Here is a 23314-nt window from a genome sequence, read left to right as displayed (position 1 = left end):
ACTTACCTGTGTAACAAGTGGTTCCAATAGCCTCTCTACTGTAAGAGTCCTGATTTCCAAACTTTTGGGGTCCCATTTTAAAATGATAGGTGAAGTTGCAGAAGTCATACTCCCTAAAATAGACAAGATTACGTTAACCTGTAAAATTGTGCATAGTTTTATATACTGTTTAATTAATTAGCATATAGAGAGCTATTTACATATTGTATGCACACAAGATATGTATCAGATAATCCTGCAAAATAGTGATATCTATGTGTACCCAGCCCCACTGCCAATTTCACAAAATATCTGAACTCATTCACAAAGTGCGTGTCTACCCCCATCCCTAATGACAAACTCGTCATGCTGCCTACACTGAATCTATTTACAGAGCTGCCAACCCTTGCAATTTCATCATCATTCTTGCAGTGTTCAGTATTCCTTAAAGCCCCAGCTCTTCAAAACAGGCAATTACAGGAAAATCTCAACATTCATTTAAAAAAGAGTTTATAACATACAGGATTTCAGAAAGAGTTTAAAGACATGATTCAGAAAGGTTTGAACCCCACAACGCTTAAAACTATTTTTATTTATTTATTTTATAGAGGTGCTCCGATATATCGGTTGCCTCTTGGATCAGCACCAATAAAAGGGGAAACAACTTTATTGGCTACTAGTTTTTTTTTGGCCGTTGTAACCAATGTTTACCAATAATTATGCCTTCTGGCCAGGGCCCTGGACACCTGGGTACCCTCTCTCCCACTGGGCTGGAGCCCCCAAATGCCTGGGTTCCCTGAGGAAATGGTGGGTTTCCTTTTCCAGGCAGGCAGCATTCTAGCCTGCAAGGGGTCCTGCTTGGGGCTGCCAGGAACAAGATGCAGGGGGTGTTGCATGCATGTGCCACATGCATGAACATGGCCAGGAATACAGTCGGGCAGTGTGGAGAGCAGCTCCCTGCAGATAAATATATGAAGACAAAAGGGTGGGAGAGAGGGGGCGGGATAAATCAAGGACCCATGGTGAGGTAGGAAGTGGGGTAGGGGCAAGCATAGGGGATGAGGGCACTGCCCAGCCAGGGTAGTGCATGGGACCTGGGGCCAGGATGGCGAGTTGGATGGAGCTATGTGTGGCTTGTCCAGGAGGCACGGCCGGGGGCAGCCCCTCACCACTCCGTGCACCCAATAGGGGGAGGCATGGGGGGTGGGGCATGTGCCCCCCCACCCCCGATTTCTCCATACGGCAGATGTGGGCTGCTCATTATGGGCTCAAGGCTCTCCACTCTGCTGTCTTTTGCTAGAGAGCCCCCTGCCCCCCGCAAGTTGTGTCCCCCGCTGCTGGGCAGGCAGGGGGTGCATAGCCAGTGCGGAGCTCCCAGGGCAAAGACAGCAGGGCAGAGAGCCCCAAGCCCACAGCAGGCAGCTCATATTCACCCTTGCCCTGCTTGCCTGTACCCCACTTAAAGTGTCCCCCCTGTGCTTAAAAGTGGTGTTGAAGGCACTTGAACTAAAGCTCATTCAATGTGCCACCATTTTTAAGTGCCGGGATGTTGATACATGTGATGCAGAAGGCTGCTGGAGCACACAAAAAAAACAGTTTATGTCAGTACTTTAAAACGCTTTGCATTTTAAAACAAATCAGTTATAACATACGTATATGTCAACTACTATGTTATCAATCCTGGAAATTTATTTGGGCATGCTTTTAGCAGGTAGAATTAAACTTTGGATAATTCTTTGGGAAATAGTGTTATTATTATTTTGTTAGTTCATCTTTTTTTATGATTTTGGTATAGTAAGTCATCCTGAGCCTTGGGGGGGGGGGGGGGGTGTACATGAATAAATTAAAAGAAAACCATGAAAAGAAAATCAAGTCAAACTTCGTCAAATCATGACATGGTAAAAAATTATAGGTGCACTGATAAAGATTTTCTTGGCCAATACTGATAGCCTATTATTTACCAACCATATTGGCAGATGCCAATAAAAAATTCAGTGTAAAGAAGCGATTACCCTGCCACGTAGTGCAGGAGTTGCCAAATCACAGTGCACATGCCTTAAGCAGTACAGGCAACCTGTGTTTGTGGCACGCATCATATTGGGGAAGCACAACAGCAGACAGGACAGGAAGCAGAAAGCAAATCAGGCAGAAGACGGGGATCAGAGTGGCTCTTGGGGATGATGTAGGCCAATTTGTGACATGCCTATCAAAAAGGTTGGCCCTCACTGATCTGGTACAGAGGCTTCTCTGGGGTGGGGGAAGGCCGATCATCTGCCCATCCAAACACTGGTATAATTTGCATCTGTCCACACAACTGATGCAAATAACACTGGTTTTTACATGCCATGCTCAGATCTAGTCCTAAAGTGATGAACAGCCCTCAGTGATTGAGATTGAAGGCTGTTCACCTCCACAATGATTGAGAAAGAAGAAAAATTCCTTAGAATCATAACCAACGTGGGAGGGGAGGAGAAAATCTCTTTAACTCTACAATTAATGAATCATAACACGTAGACAAGGAATATCTGTGCCTTGCCATAGAGCAGGAGATCGTCTTATATTTGTTGCAAAGCCAGATCATTTAACCAACCACACAAACATACAAACATTGAGTCAAACACACTGTCATTGTTTTTCACTAATTATTGCCACTGTAACAACACAGCATGATAAATGACTGAATAGGAGTTACATGCTTAAGCATAATCTGTAGAGATTAAAAAGTCTTCCTTGCTACTCCTACCACATTCATTCTAGGCTGATAAAAGAGTCAAACATGAAATAGGCTGTTCATCATGTTTTGTTATCTCTTCTACCCAAAGCAGCAAAAGATACTGCCTTGAAGACTGTATTTAACACAAGAACCTCAGAGCTCCACAACTAATGCCAGGCTTCTGCCTCGTTTTCTGTCAGAAGAACAGCAAGCAGGATATTCTGTATTATCAGTTAATAGTAGAGGATGATGGCAAATCATCACACCTTGGTTTGTTTGTTTTTTTAATTTAAACGCACAAAAAATATATGTTCATGAGAGAGAGAGAAAGCGAGACCAATCATGGGGGGGGGGGGATGAACTTAGGCAGAAAGAACACCAGCATTTCCCATATTACCTTACTATCTCCTGCCTGTTTTGCTCTAGAGGTTTCTGCTATTAATAAATTTAATCTCTCTTTTTTTTTTTTTAAACTGTATGGAGATTATGTTTAGATAAATACCACCTCAGCCTTTCTTATGTCAGGTTTTTTGGAGGGCAACATTTATCATTTACAAGTATATGATGCTGCTTGTTATTCGGGATAGATTTCATTGAACTGCGCTGTGGCCGATACACTTCTAAATACTTATTGGAGGGGACATGTATTTTTCAGTATCAACTTTCACTGACAAACTTATTCACTATTTTTCACCTCTTTATTATCTACTGGCAGAGCATTATTTCATCTTTGAGCCTTGCAGAAAGTTGTCAACAGTGAAAGAGATATAATATAGTCTAGACGCCATATTTTTGATGAAACGTTTGCACAGATGATTGTAGTCCGTATCTTAAAAGCAACTCCACATTTTTCAATCATCACACAACTTGACAGACACCTACTGTACATTCCTATCCCAGGAATCTGTCAGAATTTCTCCTCCACTTGATTTAGTGGTTCTGAAACATAAAACAAGGAAGAAATCCATTTTCCCCTTCAACCCAGTTCAACACCTGCAAATCAAACTATATTTTTGAGCAGTCTTCAAATAGTCCAACTTCTTCCAGAAGATATTTCTTTTAAAATCTATTTTGCCCACCCCTGCACTATAGGAAAGGTGAGCATGATCATCTAGACCCAGCACTCTTTCCTGCTTATGCAGGGGGTCGGACTCGATGATCTATTGAGGTCCCTTCCGACCCTAACATCTATGAATCTATGAATCTACGAGAAAGGCAGTTAAGAACAATGTCAGTTAAATTAAAACTCTTATTTTGGAAGGTGATTGAACATATTTGTGGTAATAAAGAGCCTACTGCTTATGGACACAAGAACAGAACTCTGTGAACAGAACTCTGCATGGGCAAAGCGGTTCACACCAACTTCAATCAGAAGAAGAAAATTGTATTGCAACAGGCACCGTTGACAACAATGCTTTAAGAAATCTTCAGGTCTTGTTCTGAATATAAAAAGGTTCTGTCCTCTCGATCTTGGAAGCGAGGAAAGAAACACAACACACATTTTCATTTTCATCCAGAGGAGATGGCTTTTCCTTCCAAGTTCTACTAACATCCACTTTAAAGTCCATTTCAATGGTCAAAATCAAGCATTTGAAATTCTAGTTCATCTTATTTATTTACAGGGACTTAAGTGAAACAAAAAAATACCATTTAGCTGTCCATATTAAAGCAATATCTGCGAAGGAAACATTATTACAGCAAAAACTGTGTTAACTGGCACTTTATTAGCCAGAAAACTCTATTAACCAGCATCCGAGGGACACGGCAAAAGCAAAACAGAAAGTACCACTTTCAGGTTTCGCCACCGCTGCGAGGACAGGTCTTGCCACTTCTTTGGCCCACGGCCCAGGGCAAAGCAGCCTGCGCAGGGTTCCCCTCCCTGTCCCCCAACACACTGATGCCGGGAGAGTGCACCAGACGGTGTATGTTTGATTAACCAGAATATTTGATTAACCAGCATCCCCCATTCCCGGGGGAAGCCAGGTAACAGAGCTTTTACTGTATATGTATTTCCTAGAAAAAGAATTGCCAGACTGTATAAGATCTGTGGCATCTGCCTCAGTATTTTACTTCTGAGGGTATACAGCACCCAGAGCATCCTCAGAGAAAGATGGAAGAAACCCACATTTGATTTTCTTAAAGCAGTGGTTCTTGGCCTTTTTAGACTCAAGGCACCCCTCAGAAAATCCCCCCTCTTATTTTTTTGCCATTTTCTTTTCTTTCTTTTTTTTAAATAATAAAGCATTTCTTTTGTTGCAAAGAATTCAGAAAGACCACAACAAGTCAGGATGTTTCTAACACTCAAGATTTCTACCTGAAATCTCTGGGGTTTTCCTGTGAATCACATTTGCACATCTAACACTGCTAACATTATGGTTGCAAATCACTGCTTTAAAGATTAGATAACGAGTCATCATGGTGGATGACCCTAGTAGCAACACTGTAAGTACAAAGAACTGTACACCTAACGTGGCATTAGTGATTGCAATTAGACAATGTTAGGCGAAACATGTCTATATATTTTGCTGGTTTGTTATTCTTTTTGTTGGTTTGGGAGTAACAGAAAAAGGGAAGAGGGTTAAATACAGGGGGGGAAATGAACAAAGCAGAAAGAGAGTAAGAAGAGAGATAGAAAAGAGAAAGGGGAAACACACACCACTTAGACCTTATCAAGTAAATTGAATTTTCAAAGTGAAGTGGAAATATGAACAAATTAATCCTGAACAGTCCTGTGAGGCAAATAAGAAGATAATGTCCTAGGCAAAAACATTTAATTCAGAGTTGCAGATGCACAGCTACTGACACAACATTAACACTAACATACTTAGAAAAATACTAAAGGAATACTGCCAGTTTTTTAATTAGGAAGTACACTAGTGCACAGTTAAATAACCATAGCTCTGCTTCCATACCACTGACAATTACTCATCTCTCAATAAGTGCAGCCTTCATGGCTACAGTATTTTGTGACAATGATGGGTCCTAGAGCAACTCCATATCTCAAATTTACAAAAAGTGCAATTGTTGAAAATATTATTTGGAACATATTAAACATATCTAGTCAGTGGGGTCCTACTTAATTGGCGACTGTCTGTAAAAAAAAAAAAATAAAATAAAATCAACAAAAAATAAAACTTAATAAAATTTAAATGGTGTCCCCCCAGTGGGAACCAGCGGTCCTCACTGCCAGGAGGGGAAGGTACTGGCTGGCAGGGGAGCATAAAGGGCAGTAGACCAGATGGCAACCACCCCCCTTGTCCATCCTTCCCATGCGGCCTCTCCGCCAATCAGTGCTGAGGGGAGGGGCCACTGCAAAACGACCACATTAATAGAACTTTAGGCCATGATCAAGCCATGAAAATTGGTCGTGCCTTCTCTCCCCCTCCTCGATGATTTAAGCAAACCCCTTCTCTGATGCACAGTTTCTTCTCTCTCCAATACCCAGTACTAATACTGCAAGTTTCCAGACCAAGTGTCTAGTGATCAGTCCGTTTATGATTTTTGATAGAAAACTATTGTAAGATTAGTGACTCCTCTTTATCAGGGCTCTTGTATTTTATCAATTTACGTTCCCCATTACAAACTACAATTTACAGGGGGAAAAAAAGTGACTTGACTACAGCCATACAACATTTCAATGCAACAGCAAGGGAACTCACAAAATCCCAGTTCCTAGTCCTACTTCCAGTCCACTGGATTCTGTTCGTCAGGATAGGGACGGAAAAAAAAAAAACAACGAATGTGGTGGAGAAGGAAATACAGAAATGTAAGGGTGTGAAGAGTTAATGAGGAACTTAGATGTGGTAAAACCACGGGCATATGAAGGGGAAGAGAGAAAAAAGAAAGAAGAAAAGCTGCTAACATTGAAGAGGACAAAAACAAGATGACAACGAAGAGGCCATTGAAAACACAATCCCTGTGGATAAGAGCGCCTATCATCAGTCACTGACACAGCACAGCCTCCAGCAGATCTGGCGGAAATAATGGGAATTGACATGGGAGGCCTGAATAACCTTTCCTGAGAAGGGAAATTAAAATAAGGGACAGGATATATTGGAGCAAAATTTGTCTCTGTTCGTCTGAACAAGTTTCTGACATATTTATTGATAATGGGCATTTTTACAAGTACAAGCAAAGCAGCACCGGGTGCTTTTCAAAGCTCCCAGTGTAGCGACACTTGCAGTTCTATAAAGTGGCAAAATGCAGGTCAGCGCAAAGAAAACGGTGGTGGTGCTCTTTCGAACTAAAACACCTCGGAGGTGCTTCCATTAAAAAAAATGCACTACCACCATTTTCTCTGCGCTGACACACATTTCACTGTTTACACGACTGTAAGCAGCGCAGCGTGGTGCGCGTCTGCTCCCGTGAGGAGCAAACTCGATTAGTCGAGTCTGCTTCAAAGCAGTGGATCTCCAGTGTGTCTGAGAAAAAGTACATTTATACATGTCCAAAGTTTTCTAATATGATTTTTTTCCTACGCATAAAGTAATAAAATAATCAAAAACACCCCCCATCACCCAACACAGAGGGACACTTTAAGGAATATGTTTGTACACTCGTGTGTCTCTTTATGCAAGGGTTGCATTCCAAAAAAACCTTGCCTAAAGTGGATTTGCATACAGTGAATCCATTATTATATTTAATTAATACGGATACGTACCAGCCTCCTGTTTTGCTTCATGGCTAGCTCAGAAGGGGCAGGGTTACAAGTTGCACTAGAGGGTCCCCTAGATGATATTTCACTTAATTCAATAATAAAGACAAATAGACGCACCACAATACGAGTGCAAGTAGCATAGCACCGCACATAACAATGGACGATGCGAGACTGAGGCAAGTGCATGATGGCATCGTATAGCTGCCTCATTCACCCTCCCACAATGCTTCACTCACATCACGGCATAGCCGCAGTGCATGCTTCTTCGCATAAGATCGAATTTTTCTCGCGCAAATAGAGTTTCTGGTATAAATGAGTTCGTTGCATATAAGCGTATTTGCACAAAGAGAGACCCGAGTGTATGGCTCAGGTGTTCTCTCGGAGCTTCTGAACTCTCTGTACATAATCTTTTTCAGGCCTGTTAAAGATTATGTACAGAGAATTCAGAAACTCCCACAGAACTCCTAGGTTGTACAAACATATTCCTTAAAGTGCCCCTCTGTGTTGGATGATCATATTTAAATTTAAATATAAACATCCTAGACCATAAGCTAGCTCCAACTAATAGAAACAGGTTCTCCAGGAGTTTGTGTCCCAGACTTTCTCTGAAGGTATGAGCCTTCTAGCTTGTTCACATGATGGCTGCGAGCTGTCAGATGCACTGAAATAGATGCAAGCTTTGCAGAGTTTCTGAATGAACCTTCCTTTTTAAATTTAAGCATGGGTGTCAAACAGATAACTCATGAGCCGAATTTGGATCGAGGAGGTGGAAGGCAGGGTAGATTAGCACATTACAAGCTACTGAGGAGGTGGGTCATCTTGCCTCACTCTGCAACCTGCAGTGGTGGTGGTAATCCTTCTGGCTGTAGGAGCTGCTGATTCAGCGCAGCTCAAAACCTAAAACGGAATTGGTGCTGAACCCTGAGACAGGCAACTGGACCACCTCTCTGGAGCAGGAAATAGAAGGCCTACAAATCAGAAATGCACAAGGGACCCCAAGATTCAGCTAGAGTGCCTAGACTCTGTTCAGACTCCAAGATCTTTAAATAATAATAATAATAATAATTACTGAAGGACATAGTGCCTGGGTCCCTGAGTAGTAATTTGGTGAGAAGCCAAGAGGAGATGCTCAGCCTGATGTTGTCACAGGGCGCAGGGGGAAGACAGATGGATGGGACTGCCAGGTGTCAATGTTTGAACTATCAAGATGGCAACGTTTAATCAAAACTAATACGCTTACTGCTAAGTAGCTAGACTTAACATTTCTTACAGGTTTAAAACCCATTTTCAAAAGCACCTTGATCACTTCGAAGCATAAGTAACACTGAAAGGCAACCACATCCTTACACCATTTGCAAACGTCACTCTGGACCACCAACCATTTTACATTCCCCTTGGCTTCTGAGGGAAGTCCATACCAAGAGACTCAACTACTAACCAGTACCTCTGAGCTCAACTCAGACACTTGGTGCAGATCACCATTCAGAAATAAAATCACTAGATTGAGTGAACTCATGAAATGCTGCCTACCCGTTCTCAGGAACGCATCTCCTCTGCAACGGGGCTGTAAATTTCACTTTCCAAAGTAGCAAATGTTCATATATTCACCGTATTGCTCAGCCTGGACCATTTCTCATAATCCTTCCCATCACTTGCTGGTAATACAATGGCAATATTCGCTCTTTTTAAAGTAAGTAGAAATAAAATGTTTGTGATTAACCAAAACTAATTCACATTCACACATTGCCAAAAGAGATCATCTGTTTTTCAGCAAGCCTGATTAGCTAAATCATACTTTGCTATTCAAAGTATCTAGGTACTGGTATTGACATTTACAGAGCATTTATCAAGGTAGTATGTAAGTGGTGATTACCTTCCGGTTAGTCATGCATTTCCAGGCGTGCATTTCCAGTATAGCACAGAAAACTTGCAAATTCTAACAACTCTTCAGAAGCCCTTCCTAAAATGTAACCTACACTTTACTTCTCATGTTTCTACTGATGAAAAATATACTGTCTATTCCTTTAAAAAAATGCAACAGTGCCTACTCTTAGACTAGAAAACTTTAAAAAGAACCAGCCCCACTTCTGCCTGTGGCTTCTACTACATAATAGCATTTTTCATGAGCGTGCCTTTCCATAACATAAGATCAGCCAGTCACATAATACCATTCCTTCTCTGTGCTCTCTTTAGAAACTAAATATCCTTTCAATTAAGCTACCTAAACTTCACAAAAGGTTCCAGGTGTAAGCATATGGAACAGATTAATTTTTTTAAGCTTTAATCTCATACCTTTTTTTAAAGCAATATATTCCTCTGTTTGGAACATGTTCATAGCAAAAACCCTAGCTTTTCTGCTTCCACTCTTTTTGCATATCATTAAGCTTTAATACATTTAATTGATGTTTTGGTTTTTGGTCTTACTGCCTCAAAAGCTATGCTATATATTTTTCCTGTAATGAAAATTATCTACCTGCCCAGTCCAAAAGCTTCTACAATTTCATTATTTTGGCTACTGTAGCAACTCTCTCTCCTGATTTTGTACCACTTGTAAGTTTTCATACCAGGCAAAAACAGTATTTGCATTTTCCATCTCCATCGATAATATGTTAAGCAGGATTGTTTCCAGCACAAAGCCCTGTGGCAGCCCAGTTGTTATTTCACTCTATGAGGATTTACTGCCATTGATGATAACCCTCCTGAATGCTCCTGCTAGCTTACATGATTTCTCATCTTGCGCATCATCTACCTTCCTGTAAAGCAAGTTCCTGCAGACTTTACCAACATTCTGGTAACTTACATCACTGTCCTAGTTTCATTATATCTGTTGTTCCTTTGAACACATTAGATTTCTTTGACCCAACCTATCTGTAGTGAGCCCATGCTCATAAAGCCTAAACTGGCTTATTTCCAATGCATCAAGCCAAAATTCCCTCCACCCCCCCCCCCAAACCCAAACAGTCTTTTACAATTATTCACCTCTCCAGCTAATGTAAAAATAGTGGTTGCAGAATCCTGAAGAGTAACTGGAAAAGATGCATTAGGTCACCTAGCCCAACTAATTTATTTTCTGATATTCCTAAATCGTTGGTAGAGGTAAAGATCTTTGACTTGATAGTCCACAGTTTTGTTTCTTAGCAAACGTGCTTCATTAAATATATCTAGCATGGTAGGGGAAGTGTAATTCCAAATGAGTGGTTCTACCAAAGAAAGCTGAATCAGGATAATGTGCGCTATCATTTGAAGAGCTACTCGGTAGTTCCAAAGCAATCACAGCAACTTTGTTTTAAGCTCCCAATAATCTTCATTTTTATGCTTTGAAAGTTTTAACTGCTTTCCATACAAGGCCACCTAAAACTGGAGAGTATGGCTAAATTTAAATACATTTAATCCCAGGTGTAATCAGCAAATTTTAAATGCTACATTCATAAAATCTTGCCCATTGTTTTTGACAAATCTACTGGCAATCTGTGCATGGCAACAGTCTGTATTTTTCATATGATTATTTTTTCCATTCTAAGTAACAGTGGAGGCTGTCGACACTGCTAACTATTTCACGTGTGCATCCACTATAACTGCAAACATTTTCCTCCCAAACACAAGTAGGGGCCTGTGACATCTATATGCATACAAAACCAAGAGTATCCCATGGCTGGAGGGGAGTAAGTTCCAGAATCACAAAGACCTCACAAGAAACACCACAACAGTTTCCCCTTCTCTTTTATGACAAGCAGGATAGAGCTCAGGCCCAATGGATTACAGCCATGCCAGCATAGGTAAAACAACTGCAGGACATTTAGGATGTTTATACATGTGCTCCGGGAGTGGGGAGAGGGGGAGTGTTTTACAGCAGCTTTGAGAGCTACTCTAATTAAAAGCACCTGGAGCATCACATGTATCCTGTGCTGAAAAATGGTGGCAAAAGTCCTTTAACTAAAACTCTGATGAGCACCCCGCCGCCATTTTCCAGCACGGGGACACTGATACACATGACACGAGTCTGCTGGACCACGGTAATTACAGTGCATTCGAGCAGCCTCGTTTCACATCTATAGGCAACCTTAGGGTTTTATCATTCATACCCAGGACCATAAACTCAACTTGAAGACTTATAAGCATTATCTTGTACAATCTAGCCAATTATACATGAAAAAGTTATTTTAAAAAGTGAAAATAACTGGCTATCTAACTGCAGAAAAGAGGCTTCAGTAACGTATCTCAATTTTTAGAAGGACAACCAGTAGAAGTGAGGTTACTTAATTAAGCTACTTAGCCCAATCTCTCTCACAGAAGATGGATGTTTTCAACCTCAACATTTCTCCCAGGAGGGAGCTCATTCATATTATCTTTTAAGTGAAGCCCTGGGGCATGCAATTGGCCAAGTTTATTCACAAAAATGCAAGATCAAGGCAGAAAAAACTATTTGACACTATATCTGGACAGTTAGGACACCAGGTTTCTAATCCCTGCTTCAATGAATAATTAAGAGATTCTGTATAAAGTGAAACAGTGTCAACAGGAAAGATTGAAAGTAATTTACTCTGAAGTACTCTTCAAGGATATTGGATAACAGGATAATATGGGAACCACCATCAGCCTTCTTCCTCTAGCAGTTTTTTAAATGTAGCTCTTCATTCCCTTGGCCTTTATTTAAAAGTACTAAAAAGAAAAAAAAAAAAAAATCTGCAAGCTTCTTCGACCCAGACCATAAATGTGCCTAAACTCTAGAGTTTAGAGTGGGGGCAGGCAATTATTTTGACTGGAGGGCCATTTACTGAGTTTTGGCAAGCCACATGTGTAGGCCAGCCCCTTGACAGGTGCCCCACTCCTTGGTCACCAACTTTGGACTAGAAGTCCTGCCCCCTAATGCCTGAGCTTTTCCATCAGAAATCCTTCCCCTTGCCCACAGAAGTACTTTTCAGCAAGCAGTTTTGCCATTGCAGAACCAGAAGAATACCAAATTCTATTCTAAAAAGCAAACATCTACAACATGCATTAATTTGATTTCAAAAAATATTTTTGTCCTGATTGACACGTGTTTGCGTAGTGTACATAGAGGTGATTGAGCAATAGCTTAAAATGAAGTCTTATCCTTGTATATTTGGGGGGCTGGAAGGAATGGGGGGTGGGTATAAGTTTGTGGGGAGCTGTGGGTGTGTGAGGTGTGGGGAAGGGTATTGATGTGTGTGTGAGGTTCTCTGGGACAGTAAATGTGAAGGCATGTGGGTATGTGTGTGGATATGTGGGGTGTGGGTAGGTATGGAGTTTGTGGGGGGTTGTGTGGGGGAGGGTGTCTGGGGTATATGAGGAGCTGTGGGGTGAGGTCTGCATGTATTGCAATGAGAGGTGGGGTGTGGGTGCAAGTGTATGGTAGGGTGTGCATGTGGGACTCGCCCTACAAATACACACACACACACACACACACACACACACCCCTTGACCCTCCCTCTCTCTGCACACTCACACTCAGTCCCTCCCTCCCTGCAGACACATGCACACTGCTATTTCCCTGCTTTTCTACCTGTTGCCAGCCATTCTGGCATCCTGTGGCTCCTGGCTGCATAAACTGCAACTTCAGAACTCAGCACGAACTGGCTTGGTCCCAAGGACTGGGGCGAGCGCCCACAATCTTCCCCTGCCCGCCCCCCCTGCCCCCATGTTCTTATCTGAGTTTCCCTTTCCAGCACAGAGGCAGGAGCAGCCCCAAGTTCCCAGGCCAGAAGGCTCTGTTAGGCACCGGCCTTCCAGTTGGGGGGGGGCCAGGTGGGCCTTGCTGCTGGCTTCCCCTGGGTCCTACTGCCCCTGGCTCCTGTCATCTTTGACAGGCAGCCAGAAGCAGATAAATATTAATTTTCTAAAAATTTTAGAGGCCCTGTGGGCTGCATAGAATGGCCTGGCAGGCCAGATCTGGCTCACAGGCCTTATTTTGCCTGCCCCTGGTCTACAGCCATGCCCAAAACATGAAAAAAATATCATTAACAACTAAAAGATTCATTGATAAACTATTTTACTCTAAATGTCCCATTATAGGATTACCTTTTTAAATGTTCCCACAAAAGGGGCAAGGGAAGGGGGAGATGTTCTACCCAATCACAGAACAGAACCCCACTAAAATCTCCTCCAGTCTTAGCTCCTCTACTTACAGGCACTCAGTTCCCCTAAAATGATTAGAGAGCAAGATTTGCTTTTTGGCATGCCCGGACAGCTTAATTCATTGTGAAAATTGAGAAACCTTTGCTCCCCGTTATTTATAAAGAGGTAGTTTGCCCTGTTATCCTGAAGTGAGGCAGAAGATAGGGCAGACTGGCACCTTGCACCCTGCCCAGATGAGCATGGTCATGCAGTATGTGGTGTCGCAGACATGCTTACCGCACATTCAGCTGTTCTCTGTACTGCATGGTAGCAGTGCAGGGGAGATCTTGGGGTAGCAGCAAAAGGAGTCAGGATCCCAGGGTTAAAAAAAAACAAACACACACACAAAAAAGCGGAGCAGCGTACGTGAGGCATGCCACCAAAGCCAGAGCCTGCCTGGCCAGATCCACACTCTGGCTGCCAGCCAGGCTCCAAACAACAGGATCACCAGTGCTGCAGATCCAGGAGGCCCCCAGGATCCCATGTAAAGGTTACTGGGGACAGCCCAGTACTGGCCCCAGCCTCCTTTACCCCATCTGGAGTAACCTGCTGCATGCCAGAGGGTGTGTGGCTCAGGCATTCCCGGGGACAAGTAGCAGTGGCACAAGGTGTACCACTGCTTCTTGTCCCTGGGGAAACAAATATTCACACTCATATGGATGCAGCCTGGGAGATCAAGTATTTCAGAAATGTATAAGTTTTCATAAGCAACAGCATCTGATAAAGCAGGCTACCACCTACAAAAGCATATGCATTTCTGAATGTGCTGGGTCTCTAAGGAGCACACTGCTATGCTTTATGCCTGTTGTATTTATCTAGTAACTTGTAGGTAGACCACTTACGGCATTAGTGATATTCAAGGAGAGGTGAACTCATGAAAGTAAGTAGTTTCTAATCTATCTATATCCATATGAGAGAGAGACAGAGAGAGAGAGACAGAGAGATGGCAGCTTAAGACCAAGATCTTGAACTTCCCCCAAATTGTATAAATCTGCCCAGGGTCCACCACTGCTTAATATCCTCATTAAGAACTTGGAGGACAGGATTGAAGAGACTTAAAAAAAAAGTTGCAGATGACACCAAGGTGGAAGGAGTGGTCAGCATTTTGGAAGATAGGATTACAATTCAGAATGACCTTGATAAGCTACAAAAAATATCCAACATTAATTGAATGAAATTCTAGGAGGTCAAATGCAAAGTCCTATACGGACAGAAAAATCAAATACATAAATCAAGAAGTGATTCACTAAACTACGGTACTTAAGAACATCTTGGGGTAGGAGGTGTGCAACAGACTTCAAAGAGAGTAAATCAAAAATATGCCGACGCTAGGAAAAAAGCCAGTAACATATTGGGATGTAATAGCAGGAGTGTCGCTTGCAAATCAAGGAAGTGATTCTTCTACTCAAGGAGGGTATAATATAAAATTTAGATATTTAGAATGTATTTTATTATAACAATTGAGGCACTGGTAAGCTTCCAAATTGCTTTAAAACTGTAAATATATATCAATAAAACATTGTGTTTGACTGATATATATACACACACAGCAAGAGAGAGAGGCACATTTCGTTTTAATTGCGGAAAAATATGGATTTGGGCTTTTTAAATCAGAGAATTGTGGATTTTTTAATCGGACAATCTGCAATTTTTAAACAAGAGAAAACCAGGATCCCTGCTGATAACTGCCAACACCCCTCCATGGACCTGCTAGTCTCTCTGATCCTGTGAACGCCCCTGTCTACACACCCCATGAACCTCTACAGCAGGGGTGGGCAAAATACAGGAATCAAGGGCAGTAGGACCAAGGGGAAGCCCAGCACGCTCCAACAAGTGGGGCCCGCCAGGCCCCACCCCCCAGCCAGAAGCACATGGCTGCCCCGCGTCAGAACCGCAGGCAAGTGGGGGGGATGGACCCCGGGCAGGGAAGGAGTGCAGGCGCGGAAGCAGCCCCTTCCCCACCCTGTGGCTGGCGCCCTATTCTGCAGCTGCTCACAGCCCATGTAGGGCTGCCTGTGCCCACTCCAGACAGCCCTGTGTGGGCTGCGAGTGGCTGCAACAGGGAGCGCTGGCCATGGGGCGGGGCCGCTTTTCCCCTCCCATTCAGCTTTTCCCTGGGCTCTTTCCCTGCACAGAGAAAAGCAGCCCCTCGCCCGCCCTGTGGCCCGCGCTCCCTGCTGCAGCCTGGCAGCGGGGCCAGGTTACAAGCTGGTGCTGAGCACAGGGAAGAGCGGCCCCTCACTCACTGTGTGGCAGGTGCCCCACACTGCAGCTGCTTGCAGCCCACTGGGGGCTGCCTGTGCCTGCTCCAGACAGCCCTGCATGGGCTGTGAGCACCTGCAGCAGGGAACGCCAGCCATGGGGTGGGCAAGGGGTCACTTTTCCCCGCACTCAGCACCAGCTCCTTCCCTGCTGGCAAGCAGGGGGTCGGGGCTGTGCACTGCCCCCTACCCCCTGCCTGTACTGCAGGGCTGGGGGGCACTGGGTGTGAGTGGGCGGGGAGTCAGTGGGAGCACAGGGCCCACACCAGTGCCCCAAGGCCAGCATCAGCGGGGCCTAGAGCAGGGCGGCAGGGGTATAGGGTCCCAAATGGCAGGGGCTCTATGGAGCTCCCCCCTCCCTGCTGGTGCAGCCCAGCCCAGCTCCACAGACCCCTGCCAGCCTGCGCCCTGCTTTGGGCCCCACCGGTGCTGGCCCTGGGACACTGGTACCAAGAACTTGGGACATTGGTCCCAAGATGGTGACCAGGGGGCGGGGCACCTGTCAAGGGGCAGGGCTACCCATGCAGCCCTCCACAGCCTGCCAAAACTGGGTAAGCGGCTCTCCACCCAAAATAATTGCCCTCCCCTCCTCTACAGGAACCTACTAGCCCTCCTTCCCCCTGCTGGACCCATTAGCACCTGATTTACTATCATACCACTTAAAGCAAGCCGCAAAATTGTAGTTCCGATCCTGGGAGCACCTATACATGGCCTTACAGAAAAAGGTAATTTTAAACTGCACGGATTTTGGAGTATCCAAGTCAAGATTAGAAAGAGTTCAGAGGACAACAAAAATATGTCATCTCTGGTAGGTGCCTCACAGCAGTGGGCTTCCTTCAATATCACTCAGCAGGTCACAGTGGTAACATTTGTTGGCTGACATAGCCAATGAAGTTATGTTGTTTTCCCTTCTCTGGATGGGCCAGAGGACAGCAAATCATAAACTTTTAGACGTGGTGCCTCAAATTAATGCACCTTTTTCAACATTTGCCTGCACCTTCATGGTTGCAATTCCAGTTTGCTCTGTTCAATGGTATCCACCCAGAGATTTGTCCATATAAATCAGGGGAGTAAACCAGTCTGGATTAATGGGTGTTAGGTTGACTTTAAGTCAGCTTACAACATCATCCACTTTTACCAGCATTTTTATGTCAAATCTTTCTTTAGAAACCTATAATAAGTGTACACAAAAATATAAAATGCAGAAAGAACATTTGACAGATGCAGTTTTGCCCCCAAACAGGGTTAAAATGCAGATACAGATGACTTCCTATACACTCCTGAGTTCCTGTCAAGAGTACACATACACAACTGACTTGTCTCCTATTTCACCCATCTATTTATTTTTTCACTCCCTTACTACTTCTTAAAGTATTTCTAGTCCCTTTTAACACCGAAGAACTAAGGAACCAATAAGATCTTTGTTTATTCTGATCAGACAAAAGGTCATCCCATGGTGGCACAATGTCTCTAGTTCTAGTAATATGAAAGCTAACCAAGGAAAGCCATTAAGCATCTGAAAAACAGGAAAGTTTGGATTTTATACACAGTTGGCCTTGCTCTAATGTTCCTTGCATTCCTTAAAAAAAATAAATAAAGTAAAATAAAAAACACCTTTTAAAGGCTTAAATTTAAAGCATATAAACACTACTAGATTCCCTGTCCTCTGAACCCAATTACTGTGCAGGTTTCATTCTACTGCATTGTCTTACCATACTGAACACATAGCTTCAGATTATTCTTATAGTGAAACAAATATTGTTACTTCAAATCACTTCAGGTATTTTTTCTGTTATTTAAGGCTCACTTAAAGTTACTTTAACTGAAAAAATGTTTACTTCATTCTCTTCTTGGCAGGGGAAGAGGATGAAGAGCCTCTAAAACAGATTAAAACATATTTCTAAAATTATCTTCACAAAAAAATGAAAAAGTGTTTAGGGTACAAAGTAGCATAGATGTGATTGATATAATCGTTGGGGTTTTTTTTTTTAATTATGGAATAATTGCAAACTGTTCTTCCCGATACACAAACACACAGACACACACAGTCACACTTTAAGCTTTCTTTGCATACACACACACACACACACTTAAAACCTGTTTTAACTTGATCTTCTAAATTGAATGTCTCTGTAAAAAGGTATATACATGATCAAACTTTATTTTGAGCATAAAAATCTTTTAAAACAATTTTATAATATCAAAACATATGAGATGCATCATCAGTATCTCTCCATTTAATTATACTATGGGTAGGCTTGTCAGGATTCAATTTTTATCAGTAAACATTGATAAACAGCGATTTCACTTCAGACTGATTAAAAATATTTTCACCATTAATAATCAAAATTTATAGAAAGGGGACCTAAGAAAAATGATGCCTCAAAACTTAGAGTTCACTAATGCATAGAAAACGTGATGAGTGGAGCAAGTATTTACATCTCTGGCTATAACGAACTGCTCTGGGGCGGAGCTGTGAATAAGTTATGATGCGCATCATTCAAGTGTACAGTTAAAGCTAAGCAAGATCATATATTATACATAGTTATGTTTGTCACACTGGGCAGTTGAACTGCACTAAAATACTAAGTGGGGTTTGTCTCATTTCAATACTGGGTAGCAAAAGACAATCTATATAAGAATACTGCAGTGAATGCCCTCACCTAGAATTTTAAGTGGTTAAAATGACAGGCAAGGGAGATGAGGAGAGTTTGTGCTGCACAATTTGTAAGACAAAAGTCACCTGACAGGCAGGGTGGATAAAAATCAATGTTTTTTATTTAAATCAGATTTTTTTTTAAATCAAATTGCATCTTTTTTTTGTTAAGATGCTTTAAAAAAAATAAACCTATATAAAGATGGTTTTAATTTAAGATAGGTAAAAAGCTCAAAGATATCATCAAGTAATGGGGATTATAACTTCTAATTATATACTATTTGAGACAATATAGTCATGTAACCTTTTTAGAAGAGTTATATATATAGGTCACAGCAGGCGATAAACTATGTTATGGGCCCAATTTTATGGAGTTTGCAGAGGCTCTTCTATATATTCAGAAAAATTAAAGAAAACCACTCTACCCAATGGGACTCAGTGCTCAGTGCAGAAGATCCCATTAAGCATCTCTATGTTGCTTAGTTTCAGCTTTCAAACTGTGGATTTGTGTTTTTAGAGATAAAATTTTTGTTATCAGTAGTCTATGGAGATGAGACGAGACACAACAGACTTGATTACCTACCCAACAGCCCTATTGTCTCTCTGTAGGTTTGTGTAAACAGAGTCAAGTCCTTACCTCTCTCTAAAAGTGCACGTTTTCAAGAAGTTAAATTAATAGAGGAGTGCTGGGGGTGGAGTAGATCTGCGCAAGGAGGAAGAGTCTGGAGATAAATGGAAGGAGGGAGTGTCAGTAGAAACAAGAGAAACATTTTGAGCAGAATATTCCAGAAGTCTTGAAGGATACATTTCTAAGTCTAGCCTCTCCATTGATTTGAGATCTAGTGAGGAAATGGTATGGCAGAAGGGGAAAATTATCATAGCAGCAGGCTTGCCAGGCCGTAAGAGAGATCCTGTTTGGAAATATTTTAATGAAGCTGATCTATCTGTGGGTAGATCAGGCATGCGTACAAAATTAAACCGTGCAACAAAGAAATGCAAGGCCTGGTTGCCCGAATTTAGCACCATTATGAGAAGTGCTTCTTCTCAGAAGGAAGCTGCTTTGAAGATGATGAATGAAACATGTCTGAACATGCAGGATCTCCAGGTTAGTAAACTTTCTTAGTTCATACTTCTCTCTTAAACATTACCCATCTTCCCTGTCCATATCTTTTGGGTGGACTTCTGGACTACTTGAATTCTCATAAAAATATTTAAGCAAAAATATAGTTGTTACTTTATGGAACTATCATATTTTTAATGCGGTTGTGATATAAAATACTGGCTGAAATAGATCTTCCTTTTACATTTTCACTTCTAAATTGGTACTCAGTGCAATGAGTAATACTAAAAGAACAGTACTATAGTGACTGCACTGACTTCTTTTGTTCAGGAGGATCCATCCTCAACATACAGGAGAATCCTGTATCTTCAATGTCATCATCACGGTCTACAGTTTCAGGGTTATCTGCTAATGATACCAGTGTTCCAGCCAAATATATGTCACATAGTATGACAAGAAACCCACAGAGCAACATACATATCTGCACAGAACCAGCAATCACCCTAAACACACCAAAAAAGCTGTGATATACAGCCAAGCCCTCAGATACCAGCACATTTGTACAGAAGAGAACACCCTGGATTGCCACCATACCAATCTTAAAAAGGCTTTCACCCAACAAGGACACTCCTCCAGAGAGATAGATCACACGTTTGAAAGAGCCACCCGGATCCCACGTGAAGAACTGCTGCAGGACAGAACCCCCTCCCCCCCCCCCAAATGGCACACCGTTGGTTATGACATATCACCCCTCCCTTGAACCTGTACGAAAAATCCTCAAACAATTGCAACCCATACTAGAAAGAGACCCTATTCTTAAAAAGATCTTCCCAGAGCCACCCATCCTAGCCTTCAAACAAGCACTGAACTTCGCTAACCTCATCCCCAGAAGCAAACTTCCTCAACCCCAGAACACACCAAAAGAATCTGTTCCAGGACAAGAAACGCAAAACCTGCCAACATATCTCCACCACCCCCACTATTACTACACCCCACAACAGAGCCATCAGGATTCATGGATCTTACAGCTTCACCTCCAGAAATATAATATACCTCATTCAATGCACCAAATGCCCTGATGGAAAATACGTAGGAGACCAAACAACTGTGCACCAGAATGAACGCACACCAGAAATCTATCAGAGACAGAAATAACCAATTACCGGTGGAGGCACATTTCTCACAGAAGGGCCACTCTCTCTCCAATCTCTCAGTCCTGATCCTCAAAGGAAACTTATACAACACTTCCCAGAAACGAGCCTATGCGCTCCATTTCATCAACCTCCTGGATATTAAAAATCATGGACTAAATATAGACATTGGATTTTTTACATATTATAATCTGCCTGACAACTGACTCCCCAGCCCAGCCTCTGGCTTCTTTACTTTTCATTCCATCCAGGAAGAGCACACACCAACTGCTAAAACTTCCTTAGCCTGACGAAGGGTTTTTGAACCTGAAAGCTTGCTTAATAACCATTCTCCAACTATTTGAGTTGGTCTAATAAAAGATATCAGATTCACCCAAGGAACCTTGTCTGCCTAGGTCCTTAGACCAACACGGCTACAGCCTACACCCGTCACGTAGTACACCACCTGTAGCAAAAAGAAAAAAAAAATCTCCATCATTCAGAAACAACCATAGATAAGTTTGTAATAAGAATGTGTAGGTTACAGCAAGAGGAAACTGATGCAAAAAATCACTTGGTTTGTTTATGCAACAAACTCTCCTTTTCATACGGTTGAGAACACACACTTCATTGACATGGTTCAGTCATTACGACCAGGATACACTCCACCCAGCAGAGCAGATATAGCAAGCAAATCACTGGATACAGTGTATGAGAAAGAAACTGAATAGTGTGCAAAGGGTCTAGAGGGGAAAACTGTTAACCTGAGTCTTCATGAGGTGGAGCAATGTCCACAAGGATTCAGTAATATGTGCTTGTGTGACAACAGAATAAGGGACTGTCTGCCTTACAGAAACAATTGATACATCAGGAAACACACACACACACACAGCAGAATAGTTACAAGTAGTAGCAGTAAAAGCTATAACTGTAAAAAAGCCAAATGTCTAGTGCACAGCTTTGTCACAGACAATGCTGCAAATGTATCCAAGATGAGAAGTCTAGAAGAAAGTGAAGAAAGCCCCAAGCTAATAACATATGGCTGCAGTGCTCATTTGATGCACCTCTTAGCCAAAGACTTCAGTGCTCCTGAAATAAAGGTTAATGTTACTAAAATTGCAAAATACTTCCGTAACAACCACTTGGAAGCAACTGCTCTGAAGAAAGCAGGAGGAACCAGACTAACTCTCGCACAAGACATGCAATGGAGCTCAGTAGTGGATGGTTTTGAGCGATATATTGAGAACTGGACTAATCTGTTGACAATTTATGAACAAAATTGTGACAAAACAGATGGAACTGTCATAGCCAAAGTTCTCAACATTGGGCTAAAAAGAAATGTAGAATGTATGCCGACTATCCCAAAGCCAATTTCTGTAGCCTTGAACAAAGTGCAGGGAAAATCACTGTTTTATTGTTGATGCTGTTGAAATTTGGAAGAAACTAAGTGAGACCTTGAAAAGAAAAATAGGCATGACAGAATTAAATCACAGGCATTAAAAAAAATGAATGGATCAAACACTCTCTCTGGTTAGTTTTCCTGCCATTATTCTCAATACTCGGTACCAGAGTCAATCCTTAACTGCTGAAGAAGAGGAGCTGGCTATGATATGGGCATCCAGCAATCATCCCTCCATAATATCAACTATAATACATTTCAGGACTAAGGATGAGCCATTGAAAAATGTGCGTTTGCTGGTGAAGTTTTAAAGAAAGTCACACAAATGACCTGGTGGAAGTCATTTAAAGCCACTGGATCCATCAGACTACTGGAGTGATAATCCAGCTTTTAAGAGCAGTAGCTTCTTCTGAAGGTGTAGAAAGAATATCTTCTTCCTTTAGACTAATTCATTCTAAATTGAGAAATCACTTGGGAACTGAAAAAGCTGGAAAGCTTTTCTTTCTTTTCCACTCTATGAATAAACAGGAAGAGGAATGTGAAAACCAAGTTTGCTGCATAACCCAGTATTTTAAGTTTCTCATGTTGACCTGGCTTCAATAATCTATTTAATTTTTGTTAAAAACTTAATTCAACGTTTATAACTAAAATGGTTAAAAATTCAAAAAGACATATGCTAGTTTTGCTAAAATAATTATACATGTTTGTTGTTGAAGAAAAATATGCAAAATACATAAGCTTATTGTTTTAGTGAAATAAAACAATTTAAATGTCTGTTGTTTTTGGTGGCAGTTGTTGTTGCCCTCCTAATACAGAATGGCAAAAATATCTCCCAAGTATCCATGATTAATCTACTGAACTGGAGATAGTTCACCTACGAGTGACTTCACAAGTATCTGCATCAATTAGCTTTGGTAAATAAAATAATCAAATTAAAACACAGTTCTCTGATGTACCTGCAAAATTAATCTGAAAAAAATACCAAAATAAATCACTACTTAACATGTATAATTAGGGACCTACCGAATTCACAGCAGAAGTGGGGTGCATTGCAGCTCTAATCCTGCAGGTTCTCCCGTGTGCTGCTCCACCACTGATTGGAGAGGCCACGCTCGCAGCTTCCTCTTGTTCAGTGGGGAGGTGAAAACTGTGGTTTGAAATATGGCGCTGAAACACTGCTGATTTGCTAAGGGGCCCTGCTAGCCCTGATGCCGGTTGCTGCCCAGTGGGGAGGCAAAAATCATGCCATGTTTAAAACTGTGGTTTTTGCTTCCCTGCCAATGAGGGAGCGGTGTGCCCCTCTCCCAATCAAGGAAGGGGCAGGGCC

At 42.1% G+C, this 23314-nt stretch overlaps 1 protein-coding gene across 7 annotated transcripts in view; it reads right to left on the bottom strand.

Annotated features, from left to right (window-relative positions):
• The window catches only part of CTNNA2 (catenin alpha 2), an 884847-nt gene that overhangs the window by 752565 nt on the left and 108968 nt on the right, over window positions 1-23314 (bottom strand). For 6 of the 7 annotated variants that reach the window (XM_059721437.1, XM_059721436.1, XM_059721434.1 and 3 more), the window contains exon 2: window positions 7-113. In XM_059721437.1, the coding sequence (XP_059577420.1) occupies window positions 7-108 (102 nt within the window). In that variant the 5' untranslated portion in view covers window positions 109-113. Of the gene's footprint in view, window positions 1-6; window positions 114-19035; window positions 19121-23314 lie in introns of all 7 variants that reach the window. The other variant, XM_059721435.1, reaches the window with a different exon arrangement.

Source organism: Alligator mississippiensis, chromosome 2, assembly GCF_030867095.1.
Source record: "Alligator mississippiensis isolate rAllMis1 chromosome 2, rAllMis1, whole genome shotgun sequence".
NCBI classification, from domain to species: domain Eukaryota; kingdom Metazoa; phylum Chordata; order Crocodylia; family Alligatoridae; genus Alligator; species Alligator mississippiensis.
Note: the sequence above shows the minus strand (reverse complement) of the source record. Positions and strands in the feature narration are given on the sequence as shown.